Source organism: Fukomys damarensis, unplaced genomic scaffold (genome assembly GCF_012274545.1).
Source record: "Fukomys damarensis isolate Sample0158 unplaced genomic scaffold, DMR_v1.0_HiC HiC_scaffold_17, whole genome shotgun sequence".
NCBI lineage: Eukaryota > Metazoa > Chordata > Mammalia > Rodentia > Bathyergidae > Fukomys > Fukomys damarensis.
The window spans coordinates 35159504-35178558 of record NW_022900929.1 but is presented as its reverse complement, the minus strand read 5'-3'; the positions used below and the strand labels follow the sequence as shown (position 1 = coordinate 35178558).

Here is a 19055-nt window from a genome sequence, read left to right as displayed (position 1 = left end):
TGCTGGCCTCAAACTCATGGCTATCTTCCTGCCTCAGTCTTGCCAGTGCTGGGATTAAAGGCATGTGCCACCACACCCATCCTCCTAAACTCTCTAAATACCTTTTCACTCGATTCTCTGAAAGCAGACTGGGACTTTTTCCCAAGGAAAAAACTAAGGAATTTTAATTTTTGATAGCATCTTGCTATGTAGTCAACTAGACAAATGCACTAGGTTCTATTTTCATTAGAATTCACTTTTGGGGGGCGTTGAGACAGGGTCTCACTGTGTAGTTGAGATTCACCTGGAACTCACTATGTAGCCCAGGCTGGTCTCAAACTCACAGCGATCCTCCTGCCTCAGCCTCCCAAGTGCTGGGATTACAGGCGTACGCCACCACGCCAGGCAAGAATGCACCTTTTGAGTGTTTCAGGATCATTTTGTCAGTAACAGCGTTCTTACAAAGATCTAATGAAAACCATCTGAAACTTGAGGTTTTCCTCAAAACTTATCTTTCAAAGAATATCAGTAAACTAACAACTTGTGTAAAATCACTTAAAGGACTTTTCTTTTAGTTGGTAGATATCTTGTGTTTATGTAATGAACATCTCAGAACATTTTTAAAATTAGACACATTCAGCAACATCAAAAGTATTAACAAGCAGACTTTAAATGTTCACTGTATGCTGGGCATGGTAGTACATGCTTATAATCACAGCACTTAGGAGGCTGAGGCAGGAGGATTGCTGTAAATTTGAGGCCAGCCGGAGCTAGAAAGTAAGTTCAAGGCCAGCTTGAACTAACAGTGAGACCCTGTCTTTAAAAAAACAAAAAACAAAAAAATCAAACAAACAAAGAAGTTCACCATATGAAAATTAATATAAATAGCTCTTGCCATGGTTTTTTCTTTCTTTCTTTCTTTCTTTCTTTCTTTCTTTTTTTCTTTCTTTCTTTCTTTCTTTCTTTCTTTCTTTTTTTTTTTTTTGATACCAGCTATCGAACTTGGGACCTTGCACTTGTGAGGCAGATGGCAGCAGCACTGAGCTAAATACACAGCCCCTTAAATGACTCTTCTAACATTCTTAGTTTTTATTACAAAAAAAGCACAACCCATTTCACAAAAATATAACTAATATAAAATTTTCAGGACTTATGTGAAAACTGAGAATGCTATAAGGCAAAATGCAGTACTTTATGAATTAAGCTTACAATGCTTTAATTAAATAGTCAAGATAGTGTAGCCAATGCCTTAGCTTGTTTTTAAGTCTTTCAAATATATCAAAAATACACAATTTGTGCCTGGGATTTAGCTCAGTGGTTCCGCCACCTGCCTCACAAGTGCAAAGACCTGAGTTTGAACCCCAGTACAAAAAAAAAAAAACAAAAAAAAAAACACAATTTGTAAGAGAACGCACCCCCAGTTGAACCCTATATACTAGAAAAAAATCCTTCACACAGAAAAAAATACATACTTGTGTAGTTACCCACATTTATAGATTGGAAGAAAAGTAAGCTCCTAACAGTACTCACTCTCATCAATGGCAGATTTGTTTTCAGCATGGCTCTCAATGTCCTTGGAAAACCATTCATTAAATTCTTCATGTGAATCAAATAATGTTGGCATAATAAAATGTAATAGAGCCCAGAGCTAGAAACAAAGGGAAAAAAATGAAATCAAATGGCAATGCTATGGCAGTGTGTGAGGATTTATTAGAGTCTGCAGAGAGTGAAAGTCAGGTAGTTTGAGTGTGTGCAGTGGGGGGTATCTTTTCTAAACATGTATTGAAAGACTAAGCACAAGCACAATGCTCATTAGGTGTTGTAGCAAAATATGATTATTTTCTCAATTCATCTCAAACTAAAAGTTTAAAAAAATAAGTGCTGCTCAGATTTTTCAGGGAGATAGTTTTAAACATTATATACACACACCTTGGTTCATGAATTTAATTTGTTTTACAACTTGGGGAAAGATAGCTGCATTTAGGTTTATGTGGGTAAGGTGGCCAGGGTTGTGTTTGTCATGCAATGTTGAGTTTGTGAACCGAAGCAAAACGATGTCAAACATTTTTATTTGAGAACTGAATTTTTGCAAACAGAAGCATCTGTGAACCAAGATATTACTGTATATAAAAGTCTATTCTGTAATGGGACATAATCTGAGGCCACATAACTGGGTACTAAAAACCTTAGATCAGGGGTCATAAAATCACAATATATGTGGTCAAGTCTGGTCTGCTATTATCTTTGTAAATGAACTTTTACTGAAATATGGTCAAGCCTGTTCACTTCTATACAGTCTATGACTGCTTTATACTACACAGATAAAGCTGAGTAGTTACAATTGAGACTATATGGCCTGAAAAGTTTAAAATATTTACTATTTAGTTCTCTACAGAAAGTTTTGACTCCTATTCTAGACCATCAATTATCTTTCCTAAAGGGAGAATTTAGTTCTTCTTAGAAGACTAGAGTGGTATTTCAGTTCACCCACTTAATTTTTTCCACGATTCTAGTTGCAGAATTCATTATAACCGCAATTGCGGAAAGAATTAAGCGTGTGAATCAAGGTACCACTGTATTACCTTTCAAGCATAAAAGCATTTCTGCATTAAATACATGACATTTCCTAATGTGGCCACTATTTTATTACATAAATATAAAGAAACAAAATAAATAAGAGAAAATAATGATGGCTAAAAAGACTACTTATGGAAAGCCATGGTTGAATTTTTTCTTTTATGTGGAGAATATAATTTATTCAGAGCAGTAGCACTCCAGGGAAGCATAGTGAAGAAGTCTATGATGTCTTGAACTCTGTCTTATGAAGACATAAACCTGGGACCTTAACTAGAACCTACCTCAGCCATGGTGTTTTGAATAGGAGTCCCAGTTAACAAAAGTCGATTCCGACACTGGAACTGTAAGAGGATCTTCCAACGAACACTGCCCAATAAAATGAGTTAGAAATTCCCAAGTTAGCAGTAAGTATTTCTTTAATTATCTTACTGAGATGCTGTATTTCTAAAAATGCTTTCAATATAACACTCAGAATCATATTCCATCATGTACATAATTGAAAAATATTATCCAGGGCCCGGGATTTAGCTCAGTGGCGCCATGCTTGCCTCACAAACACAAGGTCCTGAGTTTAATCCCCAATAACAAAAAAGAAAAGAAAAAAAATTATTCAAAAGGCGAAGACATAAAATGAGCATAATTGACTGGTTTATATAGAAAACATGGTAGCAGGGTTTAGAAAATAATCAACATATGATTTCTATGTGTATTAATTAACAGAAATGAAGGCAACTATTATGTATCACAAATATATAACAATTTTTAGAAAAGCAAAGAAGGTGAAAAACAGCTCTTTAACAGAGAATAATCTCTTTCTGGCTTTAGAGTTTTCTATTGTCCTTGGTCAGTTTTCTTTTTTTTGGTTCCAGGGTTAGAACTTGGGACCTTGCACTTGTGAGGCAGGCAGGGGCACCACTGAGTTAAATCCTCAGCCCCCAGTTTTCTATTTTTTAAATATAAGTCATTTAATTAAAGGGCATTTATCTGTAATAGAAAGTAATATAATTATCTATCTATGCCTTTCTGGTACAAGTTTGGAGCAAGAAATGGAAGAAGAGGAAGGATGTAAGCAGTTGTAAAGTGAGCTTTCACGGCTCCTGGCCACAGACACAGCCCCCTTCCAAAGAGTGTCATATAAAGTAATCCCTTCTAGAGCTGGAAGAGACCATCTGCAGATTAAGATGGACCTCTAAAATAAGTCCAATGGACTCACCAAGAATTAGAAACAAATCAAAGCCAAGGGTTAGCAGCACTGAGCAACACTATAGCCAAGCACTCTTCCATCCAGTTCGGGACTTTAAAAGTACTGAAATACCTTAAATGTATTACAGTAAAAAGTTTCTAGAGGTCTGATAACCATACAAGGACTGAGACAATCTACAAAAAAAAAAAAACAAAAACAGAAAGAACCTCCAATCTTCAAAGTTTAACATTCTACTTCTTACTCAGAACTCCTGTCTCACATAATCTCTCAAAGGCCAAAGGCAGAGCCCTCTCTATATAGAAATTTTCCTTAAAGAAAAAAAATCAAAGTATCATAATTATTGAGTGAGGAGATAAAAGTTGGGGGGAAAATCTACATATCTTAAGCACCAATAGAGTGTTCATTGAAAAATGTAATGGAATTTTTGCCTTCTAGTCAGGTACAGAGCTGAAGCACAGACCATGTCATGCCATGTTCTGAAAATGCTCTCATAATATCTATACACATATATACATGTGTATATAAAATATATACATATAATTGATTATAGATATAGATATAGATACAGGCCTACACACACACACACACACACACACACACACACACACACACACACACACACACACACACACACACACACACACACACACACACACCCATGGAGTTTGGTTTCTACTGCTCATCTTACCTGGAACTACTCTTGAGGGCCTGGGCCTCATCCAGTACCATGTACTGCCACTTGACCCGCTGGAAATACTTCACATCTTGTACCACCAGCTGGTAGCTGGTGATAACCACATGGAAAGGGGCATCCTGAGTATAGAGGGTCTTCTGTAAAAATAAGAGGGGAATGGTGAAAAGAGACCTAACAATTCTCCATAAAACAATGACATATAGACTGTATTTCCTAGAAGTTCGAGACAGGCTTCAAGCTGTGCTTCTCCCACATGGCAGGTACATGTGCTGTGAAGTAAATCATAAATGTTTCAGGGGCCAGGGATTTAGCTCAGTGATTCTGCTGCCTGCCTTGCAAGTGCAAGGACCCAAGCTTGATCCCCAGTTTCAAAAAAAAAAAAATAATGTTTCAAAACCAGTCATGTCTGTAAGAAACTATGATAAATGATCTCTAGCTTATTAAAACAATGGTCTTTTTGAATCCTAGACTTCAAGTCCACCTGTCTTGTAACAGGAAACACAACATATCAAATTACCTGTACCCACTGTGTGGAAATATATCATACATAACATACAATTTCATGCATGAAAAATTATCTAGATTGATTAGAGGATAAGACTGCACGTATGGGCCAGGGATTTAGCTGAGTGGCACTGAGCATGTCTCTCAAGCGCAATGTCCTGAGTTTGATCCCCAGTACCAAAAAAAAAAAAAGACTGCATGTATAGGTGCTTGTAAGTGCATACACACACACACACACACACACACTCTCTTAAAGCTGAAAGTTACCTGACTCCAGAACCTCCTGATGACTTTTCTATCATGAGGATTTCCCCAATATGGTAGCACCTGGAAAAAGGAATATATACATATTTTATTGATAATCTTAAAAATAGCATGACAAATATGCTATTCAGAGTGATTTAAAAAGAAGCTAATAGAATGAACATAGGAGTTTCTATTTTGGTAATGATGAACTAGGTTTGAGCGTACTCTTGCTGAACAAATACATACACAACTGTATATGTTTGAAGGCATCAGAAAGTTACCGAGGCAATGGAGAATTACAGAGTCAAGAACTAGAAAAGAAAGCCCAAAGAGGTAAAAGCATAAAGCATATGGTACTCTTCCCTCTAACTTACAATGCCAGATCCTGTTAATGAGGTAGAGGAGGACACACTGTAATGTTTTTTGGGTTTTGTTTTTGTTTTTGTTTTTGGTACTGAGGGATTGAACTCAGGACCCTGTGCTTGCAAGGCAGACATAGTGCCACTGAGCTAAATCTCTGGCCATACACTGTAATGTTTTTATGAGCCTGCCTTTCCCTGGGATGGTACTCAGCAGCAGCAATCACTATATTCTAAGTTTTGCATTCCCTTCCAACTGTCAAAGCTCAGCTCTATTGCTGTCATGCAAATAAGTCATAAATAGTCAAGAAGAGTGTGGCGGGGTTCCAATTAGATACATATTTGAATTTCTTATGTAACATGTTATGAAATATTATTTTATCAACAATTTTTAAATACAGGAATTATTCTTAGCTCCTGTGCCATATAAAAACAATATGGTTTCCTCAATAAGTATATAACCTAGCAATTCTGATCAGGCATATACCCAAAAGCAATGAAAGCAAATAGATGTTTAAACAAAACTATATACGGGGCCGGGCTTTAGCTCAGTGGTGTTGCCGCCTGCCTTGCAAGCGCAAGGTCCAAAGTTCAATCCCCGGTACCAAAAAAAAAAACTATACACAAATGATCATAACAGTACTGTTCCAAATGGCCAATGGTTAGAAACGGACATAGAATATCCATCAACAAATTAATTTTAAAAAGGTAATAAACAAATAGAATATGATTCAGACAGAAAGAACCACTGATATATCGCACAACATGGGTATGAAACCTGGAAAGTTTATAACACTTAAAAAAAAATATATATATATATATTAAAGGTCACACATTATATGCTTTACATTTAAATGTAATATTGAGAACAAGTAAATCTAGCTACAGAAAGCAGATTTGTGGCTACCAAAGACTAGGAGAGGGAAAGAAAGGATCACTGCTTAATGAAAATGGAGTTTAAATTTGAGGTGATGAAAAGTTCTGGAAGTAGAAAGCAGTGATAGTTGTACAACATTATGAATATACTTAACGCTACTAATTGTACACTTTAACATGTTCATGATGGGGCAATCAAAATCCATATGTCAAGCTGCCAGGCAGCTCTGATTTGAACGTGTTACGTTCCCACAGGTTTGAACCACCGAAGTACAAGCCACCTGATGGTACAGTCATACATGCACCATCAGTGGTTTAAGCTGGTGGGAACATGTTAAAATGGTAAAGTATATGTTTAATATATTTTATTGCAATAAAAATGTTGGGAAAATAAAAAGTCAAAGTGGCAACTAGACTTGGCCCACAGGATATATTTTACAGACTCCTAAACTAGAGGATTAAGAGGAAGCTCAATATGCAAATGGAAGCAAAATACACTTAGAGTACTTATATAAATAACATAAGCAGTGCAACACTGCCCAGTGAGGGGCTACTCAAAATTTAAGTGGTTTGGTAGAAATTTAAGACTTAAATGTTTTAACATCCTCATTGTTTAGCATGTATCAAACACTGTATGAAAAAGCAAAAAAAAAAGATGGCAATCATACTCCATATGGCAAAAAATTCAAGAAAATATTCCACAAACTATAGTATATCATAAAGATCTCAATTCCTTAGCTAAAAATGGGTGTGCCAGGTTATAGCTATACACATAACATACCTGGTAAATAGTTTCTGAATCCACAACTCAGCCATAGAAAAGGACCACAGACAAAGATGCTTCAATGGAAAATCCCAGAAACATCCCTATTCTATGCAAAGCGTAACTGAGAAAAATAGCTGCCTCTCACCTCCATCCTACCCCGCTTGCCCTTTAAACTGTATAGAACATTGTTACAAGAACCAAAATTAGAGACTGTGTCAACATTCATTGATATATATACTCCCCATAAAATCATCCTCACCACACAACTTCATTTTTATTATAGTCTGTAGGGACCAAACATACATTTAGAGGGAATAGGAAAAAAGAAGCAAGATATATCATGTACAAGTACAAATTCTCTATGATGAATGTTATCATTATGTGTATCTAAAATATACCAATAAAGGTTTTGTTTCAAACAAAACAAAAACAGGGCCAAGGATGTAGCTCAGCAGCACAGTACCTGCTCAGCAAGCACAAAGTCCTGAGTTCGATCCCTGATACCGGAAAAATACAAAACCAAAAATACATACATTAAATTAATTTCCCACCCTTTTGAACTGTAAAGATATTAATAAATCCTACCCACTCCTTTCTGTCTGAGACAGGGTTTCCCTGTGTATCTCAGGCAGGCCTCGAATTTCTGGCAATCCTCCTGTATCAGCTTCCCAAGCACTGAGATTACAACATGTGACACCATGCCTATCTTCCATTCCTTCTTACATCCCAGCAATATTCCATGACTAATCCTGCTGATATCATGTCTGTCTTATTCAATTGATCCAACACACTTCTCTGCTGCTCATGTCCGACCTCAGTATCAGTTCTTTTCCCATAAATCAATTAAACCAGACTTCACATTATGTATCCATTTCAGATATCATAAACAGAACCCAAACTAAATTTTGGCTTTAAGTCAGAGATGACAGCATGCCTGTAGAGGCAAGCCTGTGGTCCCAGTTACTTGAGCAGCTGAGACAGAAGGATTTCTTGAGCTCAGGACAACGCAGCAGGACTATGTTTCAAAAAATAAAAGTCTGGCTTATAAATGAACATATTTATGAAAATATTAGAGATGAGGAAGCAATGCCATAAAATATACAGTATGTATCCTGATGATCTGGCAAAATCTATGTTGGGCCAAACAAAGTAGATGTTTTCAATCGTAACAGTTTGATAAAACACAACAATTCAGCAACAAATTCAATAATCACTCAAATTGGACTTTGGCTTTCTCATTTATTAAATATACAGATGTAATAGGCACTCTATTCCTACAGGTAATTATTCGTTTAGTGTTTTGTTGTTGTTCTTTTATTTTGGTTTTTTGGAGACAGAGTCTTGCTATGTAGTTCAAAGTGGATTTGAGGGCCGGGCGTGGTAGCGCACGCCTGTAATCCCAGCACTCGGGAGGCTGAGGCAGGAGGATCGCTGTGAGTTCAAGACCAGCCTGAGCTACATAGTGAGTTCCAGGTCGGTCTCAACTACAAGCTGAAGAAGATGGACAGAGCCACACAAAAAAAAAAAAAAAAAAAAAAAAAAAAAAAAAACACAAACAAAGTGGACTTGAACTCACTATGTAGCCCAGACTGGCCTCAAACTCAGGGCAATCCTTCCACCTCAGCCTCAGTGCTGGGGTTACAGGTGTGCACCACAATGCATGGCTTTTTGGTTTGTTTGTTTTGAGACAGGGTCTCACCATATAGCTTAGGTTGGTCTTAAACTTGCTATGTAGCGCAAGCTGGCTTTGACATAACCTTCCTGACTCAGCATCCCCCTGCTGGAATTACAGGCATGCACCACCATGCCTGGCTTCCACAAATAATTTTTATTGGAAATGAACATAAAGACTTTCTGAAACAACTTAAGAAATGTAAAACTATTAGAAGTGATTAAATTAGTAAGGCTGAAAAAGAGAAAGTATACAGAGCAGTAGCTTCTTTTGTTTGATCTATTTTTACCTTAAATTTAGGGACAAATCTAGTAAACTCCTGGTGCCAATTGTTCAGTGTGGAAGCAGGTGATATTATTAAGAAAGGCCCCCAAATGTTCTCTCTCTGCAACAGAAAAACTAGTCAGCCAACTGTAGGAAAACTGAAGATAATTAATTTAAAATTATAATTAGTTAATGAAAATACCATTTTAAGAACAGATCATACATTATAACAACAGAAACATTTCACCAATCTCCAAATCTGCCCATTCAATAATGGTGAGCTATATTAATATAACAAAGGAGGGAAAAACACGGAGTAACTACTCCCTTTTCTAACCTCCTGCAGGTCTTAATTTATATAACTCACAAAGCATTTATGGCATACTGACTTGTATGTACTATTCTCCCCTATACTAAGTCATCACAAAATTTTACTACTATTTAATTGGTATAGAACTTTTCCTTTTCTTAAAGTGTGTATTTGCATATATTTCTCATTTAATTCTCACAAAATTCCTATACAATAGACCTTATTTATACTTTTGCGAAAAGGAAACTAACTCTCAAGAGCTGAAGTGATGTTAGTCCAAAAGAGGTTAAGGGGACTGCCCAAATTTACACTGTCAGGAAGGGTAGCTGAGATGGGACGCAGTTTTTCTGATCCCAATCCAGCATCCTTGCAACTCCACTGGAGAATCTCATTGGAGGCTGGGAGGCAGTAATTCAAACCATACATGTTTAAAACCTGTCCTGGCCTCCATGAAAATCAGAATGTTCACTATTCCATGCCTTGTACAGGCATTGGGGCAAGGATCAAATCTTACTGTGTTGGTCTCTTTCAGAAGTCAGCATAGTGCTTTGCAAAATGACAATTCTCAATAGAAAAATGACCCTAAATTCTGGAGAGAGGAAGATTACGAGACTGCATCTACCCACCTCAGCCAAATGGGCCAGGAGGGCAATGCTCTGCACTGTTTTTCCAAGGCCCATTTCATCAGCAAGAATGCCATTAATACCCTAGGGAGAAAAGAATATACTGTCAATACTTCCTGCATTTCATCACAAATGATTCTACTTATTGCCAAAAGGAACTTACCAAGATGACAGGCCTGATAAAAGTGACTGAAGCTACTCCCTAGTACCATGACCTATCACTGCAATGGTTTCTTTTTGCCAATGTCAGAGTTACAATTGTGATTAATGTTATATGAGATAAACAGGTCAAAGCCAGTTCTTAGCTAATCTAACCCAGACACAAAGGCAAACAATCAGATTTACCAAGACCTAAGACAAACTATATCATGATGTAACATTCTCCAATAAAATACGTAGGTGAGAAATACAGAAACAGGTCAGGGATTTAGCTTAGTGGCACCACACCTGCCTGGCAAGTGCAAGGTCCTGAGTTTGAGCCCCAGTACCAAAACAAAACAAACAAACAAACAAAAAAAACCCCAAAAAAATAGTGTTCTGCTCTGCTTCTTGTGAAAAGACAAAACTTTCAAAGAATTCATTTCACAATTACATCAAACCAAAAAGAAGACAAACAATAAACAAAAGAAGACAAAAGGCATGATATAGCTCTAAAATTTACCTGTTCATAGAGATTAGCCAACCAATTCATTCCTTTCAGCTGGTAACCTTTTAGTTTTCCATTAAAAATTGTGGGCTGTGGAATATCCTCACCAGCCCGGATAGATGGGTTTGCCAAACTATAACTCTCCCCAAACCCAGTGCCAGACTTGTTTGCTGCCCGAAGGGCAGCTGCTCGACTTTCTTTTGCATCTTCATCAAATGACCTTGTCTAGAAAATATAAAGATATTAAAAGAAAAAGAAAAAATATTAAATAGAAATAAAATTCCCAACAACCTATCTACACTACACTAAGAAAACTAACTGGAGGCCGGGGATGTAGCTCCTCAGTGGTGCCACACCTGCCTGAGCTCAATCCTTGGTACCAAAAAAAGAAAAAGAAAATGGAAACAATTTCTGATAATTTCATACTGTAATGTATATTATATATAATGATACATTAAAGTATATTACTAATATCATTTAATTACCAACCAGTGATATTAAGAATATGTTTTTTCTCAAGTTCAATCCCCAATACTAAAGAAAAAGAATATAATGCTTTTGATGGACATACACTAAGCCATGTTACATTATTTGCTACAGCAAGAAATTTGTTAAAGATGTGACAGAAAATCTCTCTGACTGGTTGAAGAAGGTAAGGTCCTCCCCACCCCCTGTACTGGGGATCGAATCCAGGATCTTGCACTTCTGAGGCAGGCATGGTGCCACTGAGCTAAATCCCCAGACCCTGGAGAAGGTATGGGAAGGTGGCATTTATGTCTACCTTTCACTTGGACCCAGTGAAAGTCACAAAGAGCCTCTTATCTAGTATTTTATTCTTTTTTTTTTTGGTTACTGGGTATCAAACTCAGGACCTTACACTTGCAAGGCAGGCGGCAGAACCACTGAGCTAAATCCCCAGCCCTTTAGTACTTTCAACTGCCTTTTCTTTACTTGTTCAGCCTAACTGATTTTATTAAATATCTCTATATCATATATAACAGAGCAAGTTATTACTAAAGTGAAAGAATATTGTAACTTAGCAATTTCTTCAACACATAAGGCTTTTTTAATAAGCTTTTTAAATAAGTGTGTTCTTTTTCAAAACCAAACAACCACAATAATGTATTTCATACTATATTATCAATCATTACTGAAGAGGGGACACACAAACACACACAAGACAACACATCTAACATTGAGACAAGTGAATGTTCATCATTCCACCTTTCTTCAAATATTCCCACTATTCTAAAGTAAATAGAGACATATGACCGCTCTATGTACACAGTCACATGCTGATTATAACTTTCACTGAAAATGTGACTAAGAATAAAGGAAGAACATTACCAAAAGATTGTGGTATACTTCCAAGGCCAATTACAGTACACATTTTCATTGTCAAGACTCACCCGGGCTTGGTGAATATGATAAGCATTTTCAGCATTCTTCAAGGCCTGGGCTTTAAAATGGTTACTATCTGAAAAGGAAAATTTGTAGATTATCACCTCTTATCTCTTCCAAAGGGAACTGACACCAACATATGTGGATCCTGATTTCCCCATTCTATTTATTCCTAGGCTCATGAAGGATGGAGGAGAGGAAGGCTAAATACTTTGACAGCAGCCAAGAGCTACAAATGAAAGGGAGGCAAAGGACTGTCATGGCTTCCAGCAGCCAAAACCAGCTAACAAAACTTACAAGGGGATCAGGCATGGTGGTGCACGCCTATAATCACAGCACTGAGGAGGACTGGGGCAGGAGGGTAACTGCAAATTCGAGTTCAAAACCAGCCTGAACACAGAGCAGGACCCTATCTCACCCCACCCCCCACCACCACATGACCCTGTTTCATTCCCCAGCACCACCACATCAACCAGGGGGATGACACCCACTGTCTCATTCCTGGAGACTCTTTTTTTATGGTCTTACCTTTTTAAAACAATGTTTATTAGTACATAATATTTATATTCCTTATGGGAAGTTGTACATATGCATCACACATCTTAATTCAATTTTTCATCCCCTTTTCCTTCACTCCTTCTCTCCATCTCTTGATCCTCTTTCCCTTTAAGAATGATTCATCTCCTTACTTCATATTATCTATCTTTATTCTGCCTGGAGATTCTTCTACAAAGTGTTACCAATAGTCAGGACAAATGAGACCATGATGATTCAAAACTGTATTTATGCTGGGTGAAACTATTTGAGGAGATAAAATACAGAGATGTGAAATCCTCAAAACACAATAAAGCATTATCATTAACTTTTATTTCCAGGTAAACATGCTCTTAGGCACTACTCTCTGGGGTAATACCTCTCAAACTTTACTCAGATTCTTCCTTCCCCTGTGGTCACGAAAATACCAAAACTGAACAGTATTTTATGCTTATATCATCAAAAATCTTTCGCGAGAGAGGATTTTCTCTGCTAAGACATGTTCTGTTTTCTTATTTCTATTTCTGTTTTGTGAGACATGATCTCATTACATAGTCCAGGCTGACCCTGAACCCACTATGCAGCCCAGGCTGCCTTCAAACATACTATCCTCCTTCCTCAGCCTCCGAAATACTGAAATCATAGGCGTGACATCATACCCAGCTGAATAAAGTTACTTTATAAATTTCTTTTCTAGAAGCAAACTCTCCCTCCTCTAAGACAATAAATCTTTCTTTTCTGATTAATATTACCTATAAATCAAGACAAAACTTTAAGAATTAATAATATATATAACCTTTGATATATTACATGGAGAGTACCAACTTCCTCTGCCTCCTGGCTCAGGACTCACCATAATCTTCCTGTGCAATGTTTACTACTACCCCTCCACCAATGTCAATTTGTCTCTGGGTAGAACTATCTTCCAGTTTCCTTAGAATTTCTTCCTGGATCCCGTCATGACCCATGTCTCGTTTGCGGCTCATGAAATGGGCATACAACTCTGTTTGAGTGATCAAGAAGTTGAGTTTTCGTTGTTGCCTCTTGGCCTGAAGCAGGAGAAAGATGAAAGTCAAAACAGTGCCAAGGGCCAGGGATTTAGCTCAGTGGTTGCCTTGCAAGCGCAAGGACCCAAATTCAATCCCCGGTGCCAAAAAAAAAAAAAACAGTGCCAAATCATCAATTATATCCAAGAGGGAGTCAATAAACTTCATTTAACCTTTATAAATCCTTTACTTTAAAAAGGTAAAAAAAAAAATACTAACAAATAATTTTATTCTAGCCAGGTCAAGGTACTAAGAACAAGAAATAACTTTCAACTGTAATCTAACAATGAACTATTTTTTTATTCTCTTTCACAATATGATGTTTTTCTCCTTTAAGCTTCTATCTAAAACATTTACTTCCTTGCTGAAATATTTTTATATAATGGCACTGAGCCATCAAGAAAATTCAAATATAGTCCATTTTAAACATAGATGGTAAATACAAGTGCTATTTTTTAAAAGGTAAATGTGTCATCTCAGTAGAAGTTATTCAACAAAGGCAACAAAGCAGGTATGTGAGTATAACAGGCCAACCAAAAAAATAAGATATTCCTCAAAAGAATCTGTGGCTCATCTATGATAATGATGGCTACAAAATATTCATGCAAGCCAGGCATGGTGAGGTGAAGCAGTAATCTCATAGCCCTTGGGAGGTAGAGGTGGGAGGATCAGTTGGGCCCACAAGTTTGAAACCAGCCTGGACAAAATAGCAGGTCCTGTCATCAAAACTAAAACTAGGGTCAGAGATTTAGCTCAGTGGTTCTGCCACCTGCCTCACAAGCAAAAGGTTCAGAGTTTGAGCCCCAGTACCAAAAAACAAAAACAAAAATAAACATATGGACAAAATACACATATACTATTTTTTTCATGCTGGAGATTAGCTTTTTTTTTTTTTTTTTTTTTTTTTTTTTTTTTTTTGGTACTGGGGATTGAACTCAAGTCCTTGTGCTTGTGAGGCAGACAGCAGAACCACTAAGCTAAATCCCCAGCCCTTCATGCTGGGGATTAAACCCAAGGCCTTACACATCCTAGGCCCACCCTCTATCACTGAATTATATACCTAGTCTTATACTAGCTTTTTAAAGTGTGAAAAAAACTAAATTAAAATTGTCTCAGAAATAGCTAGGTAGGGTCAGGAATGTAGCTCAGTGGCACCATGCCTGCCTGGCAAGCCCAAGGTCCTGAGTTTGATTTCCAGTAGAGAGCAAAAAAAAAAAAAAAAAAAAAAAAGATAATAGCCAGGTAAGGAAAATAATCATTACATCAATAAATAAAACCATTCTTAAGAGCAATAAAATAAGTGTAATAAAATATTACATTAATTCTATAAACACCAAATTAAAGTCATTATTTCAAACAACTATTTTATAATAAAATTCACATACAGCATTCTTGATTTATCCTTCACCCATCTCCCTAAAAATAATTAAGGAACACAGTAAAGAAATGACAGAAGTCCCAAAGTGTATTCTGTAAGATTGTATACCATGTAAAGTTATCCTTTCATCTTTCAGACTTTACAACACTTGATCCAAATTTAAATTAGAAGACAATGCAAGAGCCGGGCATGGTGGCGCACGCCTATAATCCCAGCACTCGGGAGGCTGAGGCAGGAGGATCACTGTGAGTTCGAGACCAGCATGGGCTACACAGTGAGTCCCAGGTCAGTCTCAACTACATAGTGAGACCCTGTCTCAAACTGCCCCCCGCAAAAAACAAAATGCAGGAAAACTCAGATTTTTCTCTTAAAGAATGTTCACATTCCAAAGCTTAAGTGCTATTAAGAAAACCTTTCTAACTAAAAAAATTATGCAAAAAACCAATATCTTCTTTTCACCTTCACTTTAAAAGTACCAGATGATTTAACTGAGGTAAATTAAGAGAACAAACTTCTACGAAAAAGACACATCAGGGCCGGGGATTTAGCTCAGTGGTTCGGTAGCCTGCCTTGCAAGCACAAGGGCCCGAGTTCAATCCCCAGAACAAAAAAAAAAAAAAAAAAAAAAAAAAGAAAAAGACACATCAGTCAACATAACCATGTTGAGAAAATCTAGGTCCCACAAACCTAGCTGATAAACCAAGCTACATACAAAAACCTTTAAGTTCAGGCAGGGAGTTAGCTCAGTGTCAACATATCTGCCTGGCAGGTGCAAGGACCCCAGTTTGATTCCTGGTACCAGAAAAAAAAAAAACAACAACCAAAAAGCTTTAAGATCTATAGCTAAGTTTAAGTGCTTCTAAACTCTGTGTGTTAAGAAGTCCCAACAGCAACGAACATTTCCCAGCTCAGTAACACGTTTATTTTGTATGCAAAGATAAAAAGTTGTCCGAGGGCTCAAGAGATGTGGGCAAAATCCATATTCTTCCTCAAAGCCATGATTAAGGAGGGATAATCAAGAGCTCCTGTACTTTGAAGAGTAACACACATATCTGAAAGAAAACATTGCCTGCTAATTCACTGATGTTCTTCCTTCTCCAAACCTCCACTTTCCTCAACCTTTCCACTCCTCTCAATTGCTTTCTCAATGGCAAAACAATAACTTAATTCCCCTTCCTCTCCCAACAATATACTTAGATCAGTATATAGCTTAGATCAGTTGAAAACAGGTTCAACAATATGGGCCACAGGCCAGGCGTGGCAGCACGTGTCTGTAATCCCAGCACTCAGGAGGCTAAGGCAGGATGATTTCCAGTTCAAGGCCAACCTGGGCTACATAGTGAATTTCAAAGCCAGCCTGAACTACACAGCAAGACTGTCTCAAAAAACCAGAAAGAAAGGCCAGGCATAGTGGCACACTCCTATTAATTCCAGTACTCAGGGAGGACTGCTGTGAGCTCAAGGCCACCGTGGGCTACATAGTAAGTTCAAGACCAGGCTGAACTACACGGTGAGACTCTCAAAAACAAACAAAATTCGGGCTGGGGAGCTCAATGGTTCTGCCGCCTGGCCCTGCCTGCTTCACAAGCGCAAGGTCTGCAGTTCAATCCTCAGTACCCCCCCCAAAAAAAAGAAGAAAAGAAAGAAAAAGAAAAGAAAAAAATTAATTTTCGACAATCTGATTCAATGTGAAGTTTTCAAAGTGCACACCGATCTCTTAATGTGGTAATTAGGGTTTTCAAATTTTCATGTTTTGCCCTATGTTATGGCTTGAATCTAGATGCCCCCCCTCCGCCCAAGCTTCCTGCAGACACAGATAGGGAGTTTAGAAGGCAGCTTGATTAGGCTGAGTGAATGTGGATTAAGGATGTGATCCAGGGGTTAAGGATGGCCCAACCTGGGCATGCGTGGCACCACCCAAAAGGTGAGTAGCCTGGAATGTAAAAGGGCGAGAGGCAGGCTACAGCCACTGCTTCGCTACTCACTGCTTTCTACTGTGAACTATTTTATCTCTGCGATGCCCCTCTTAAAGCCAGCAGACTATGGGCTGAAACCTCTACAAACTGAGCTGAAGTAAACCTTTCCTCCTTTAACTTTGGAAGTCAGGTGTTTCGTCAACGCAAAGAGAAACCCTAAGACACCATACCTCCCGCATTTCTTCATCCAACTTCCGCTGCTCCAAAGCTTCCTTCTCTGCTCGCTTGCGGTGTTCCTTCTCTACCTTCTCGTATTTCTTCCAGTACAGAAGCATCTCCTTGGTGAGGCGGCGGGCACGAGGCAAAGTCTCCTTACAGTTCTTCTGGGCCTGCAGGGCAGCTCGACGCACCTCCTTCATGCACTGGTGGGCAAGCTGAGAACAGCAACATTATCACAACAGGGGAGGACCCCAGACCAGGGACAGCTCTCCCTTGACTCTAAAGTACATCATTCCTCAATCTATTTAGCAGGAACAGTCCACGCAGGGCCCCATTTCTTTCTTCCCCAACTTGATCAATGTATTTACATAATACCACACTCAATCTTGAAGGTAATGTAAGAGATAAGAAATCTATCCACATGTACCACTTAGAAGATGAAACAATGTACAACTAAGAGGACCTGTTATGTACAGGTTAAGTTACAAAGTGTTATCAGGCATATTATTATTATTATTATTATTATTATTATTATTATATGTTAGGTACTACTTTCATATATTAATTTATTCTTCACAAAAACTCTCTGAAGTTTTCTTTCTATTTTACACGAGGAAAAACTGAATGACTAGCCAGCCCAGAGAAATACAACTAATAATGCTACCTCATCTGATCCTCACAACCCTCAAAAATTGTGCTACTGCCCTCTAATGGAAGATACTCAAATAGGCACTTCTTGGAAGAAACTAAGCAGAGGAGACTCCATAAGACCCTAATGAATCAAGAGTAAACTATGGTTTCATGCAAAAAGGACCGAATACCAAAAATGTGAGGAAGAGTCATTTTACTTATCAAATAGATTAAGAATATTTATAAACTCTTAGATACTATTAGATTTATGATCAACAGACAAGAGTACTACCAAGAATGCATGGAAAGAAAATGAAAGAGAAAATATAAAACTATAATGTTACCTTTCGGCTATTAGTGAGAAATAGGTTCCGAGCTGAAGCTTTCTGCTTGTTGGCCTGAAACATTTAAAAGTAATATTTCTTTTAGGATTCACTTTTTAAAAATACTATTATGGAGACATTTTTATTCAATTCCTAAACAACTAAAAATAAGGAGAACAACGCCTGCTTCCCACCCAGCAGCCATCGCTCAAGCGCCGGGAAGGTAGGCCTGCCCGATCCACTGCGGGAAGGAGAACCACGCCTGCTCCCAACCCAGCCGCCATAGCTCAAGCGCCGGGAAGGTAGCCGCACGGGCACCCCTGAACCCCCATATGTGCAAGTCTTTGGACCCACTCTGCAAAGACAGAGGTGGTCATCAAGGGTATTTTTCTGAGTTCCCAACTTTGAACATCTTTAAAGAAAGGGCGTGGGAAACCTGTAATAGAACATTGCAGAGTTCAACCATTCAGAAGGATGGGGAACTCAATCTGGGCCTTGCAACCCGAGGTCAGTCAGCATCAGGGGATTCAGCAATCAGCTAACTGAGATCAGGAGTCTTGCATCCTCACTCTGTCTGAGCCATTAAATGGTAAATATACTATATTAAAAAGTTTGCTCACTGCAGACATGTTCTGGACTGCTTCTTGATTTCAATTTAATTCAAATGATTTAAGGGTGATAGACTAGTGACTACCACAGGTGGTCAGTGTCCAAGTTGTGCTTGATCTTAATGTGGTGCTGATTGTATCAGCTGGGGTAAAGCATTGCCGTTGATTTGATGAGCTGTTTTCTCTGATGTTATGAAGATGAGAATGTCTGTGGGTCGTTAGAGACACAGAAGCTAGGGTGCAACTATATCAGGAAGATTTGGGTGATAATCCAGAGATT

The 19055-nt window shown here is 38.1% G+C and overlaps 1 protein-coding gene across 1 annotated transcript in view; it reads right to left on the bottom strand.

The window, feature by feature from the left end:
• Positions 1-19055, bottom strand: part of Ino80 (INO80 complex ATPase subunit) — a 122475-nt gene that overhangs the window by 59908 nt on the left and 43512 nt on the right. Inside the window, exons 8-18 of the mRNA XM_010624714.2 lie at positions 18189-18242; positions 17226-17429; positions 13509-13704; positions 12130-12197; positions 10736-10945; positions 10078-10158; positions 9167-9262; positions 5226-5285; positions 4449-4591; positions 2838-2922; positions 1510-1627 (exon numbers count right to left, since the gene is read on the bottom strand). Of these exons, the coding sequence (XP_010623016.1) occupies positions 1510-1627; positions 2838-2922; positions 4449-4591; positions 5226-5285; positions 9167-9262; positions 10078-10158; positions 10736-10945; positions 12130-12197; positions 13509-13704; positions 17226-17429; positions 18189-18242 (1315 nt within the window). The remainder of the gene's footprint in view (positions 1-1509; positions 1628-2837; positions 2923-4448; positions 4592-5225; positions 5286-9166; positions 9263-10077; positions 10159-10735; positions 10946-12129; positions 12198-13508; positions 13705-17225; positions 17430-18188; positions 18243-19055) is intronic.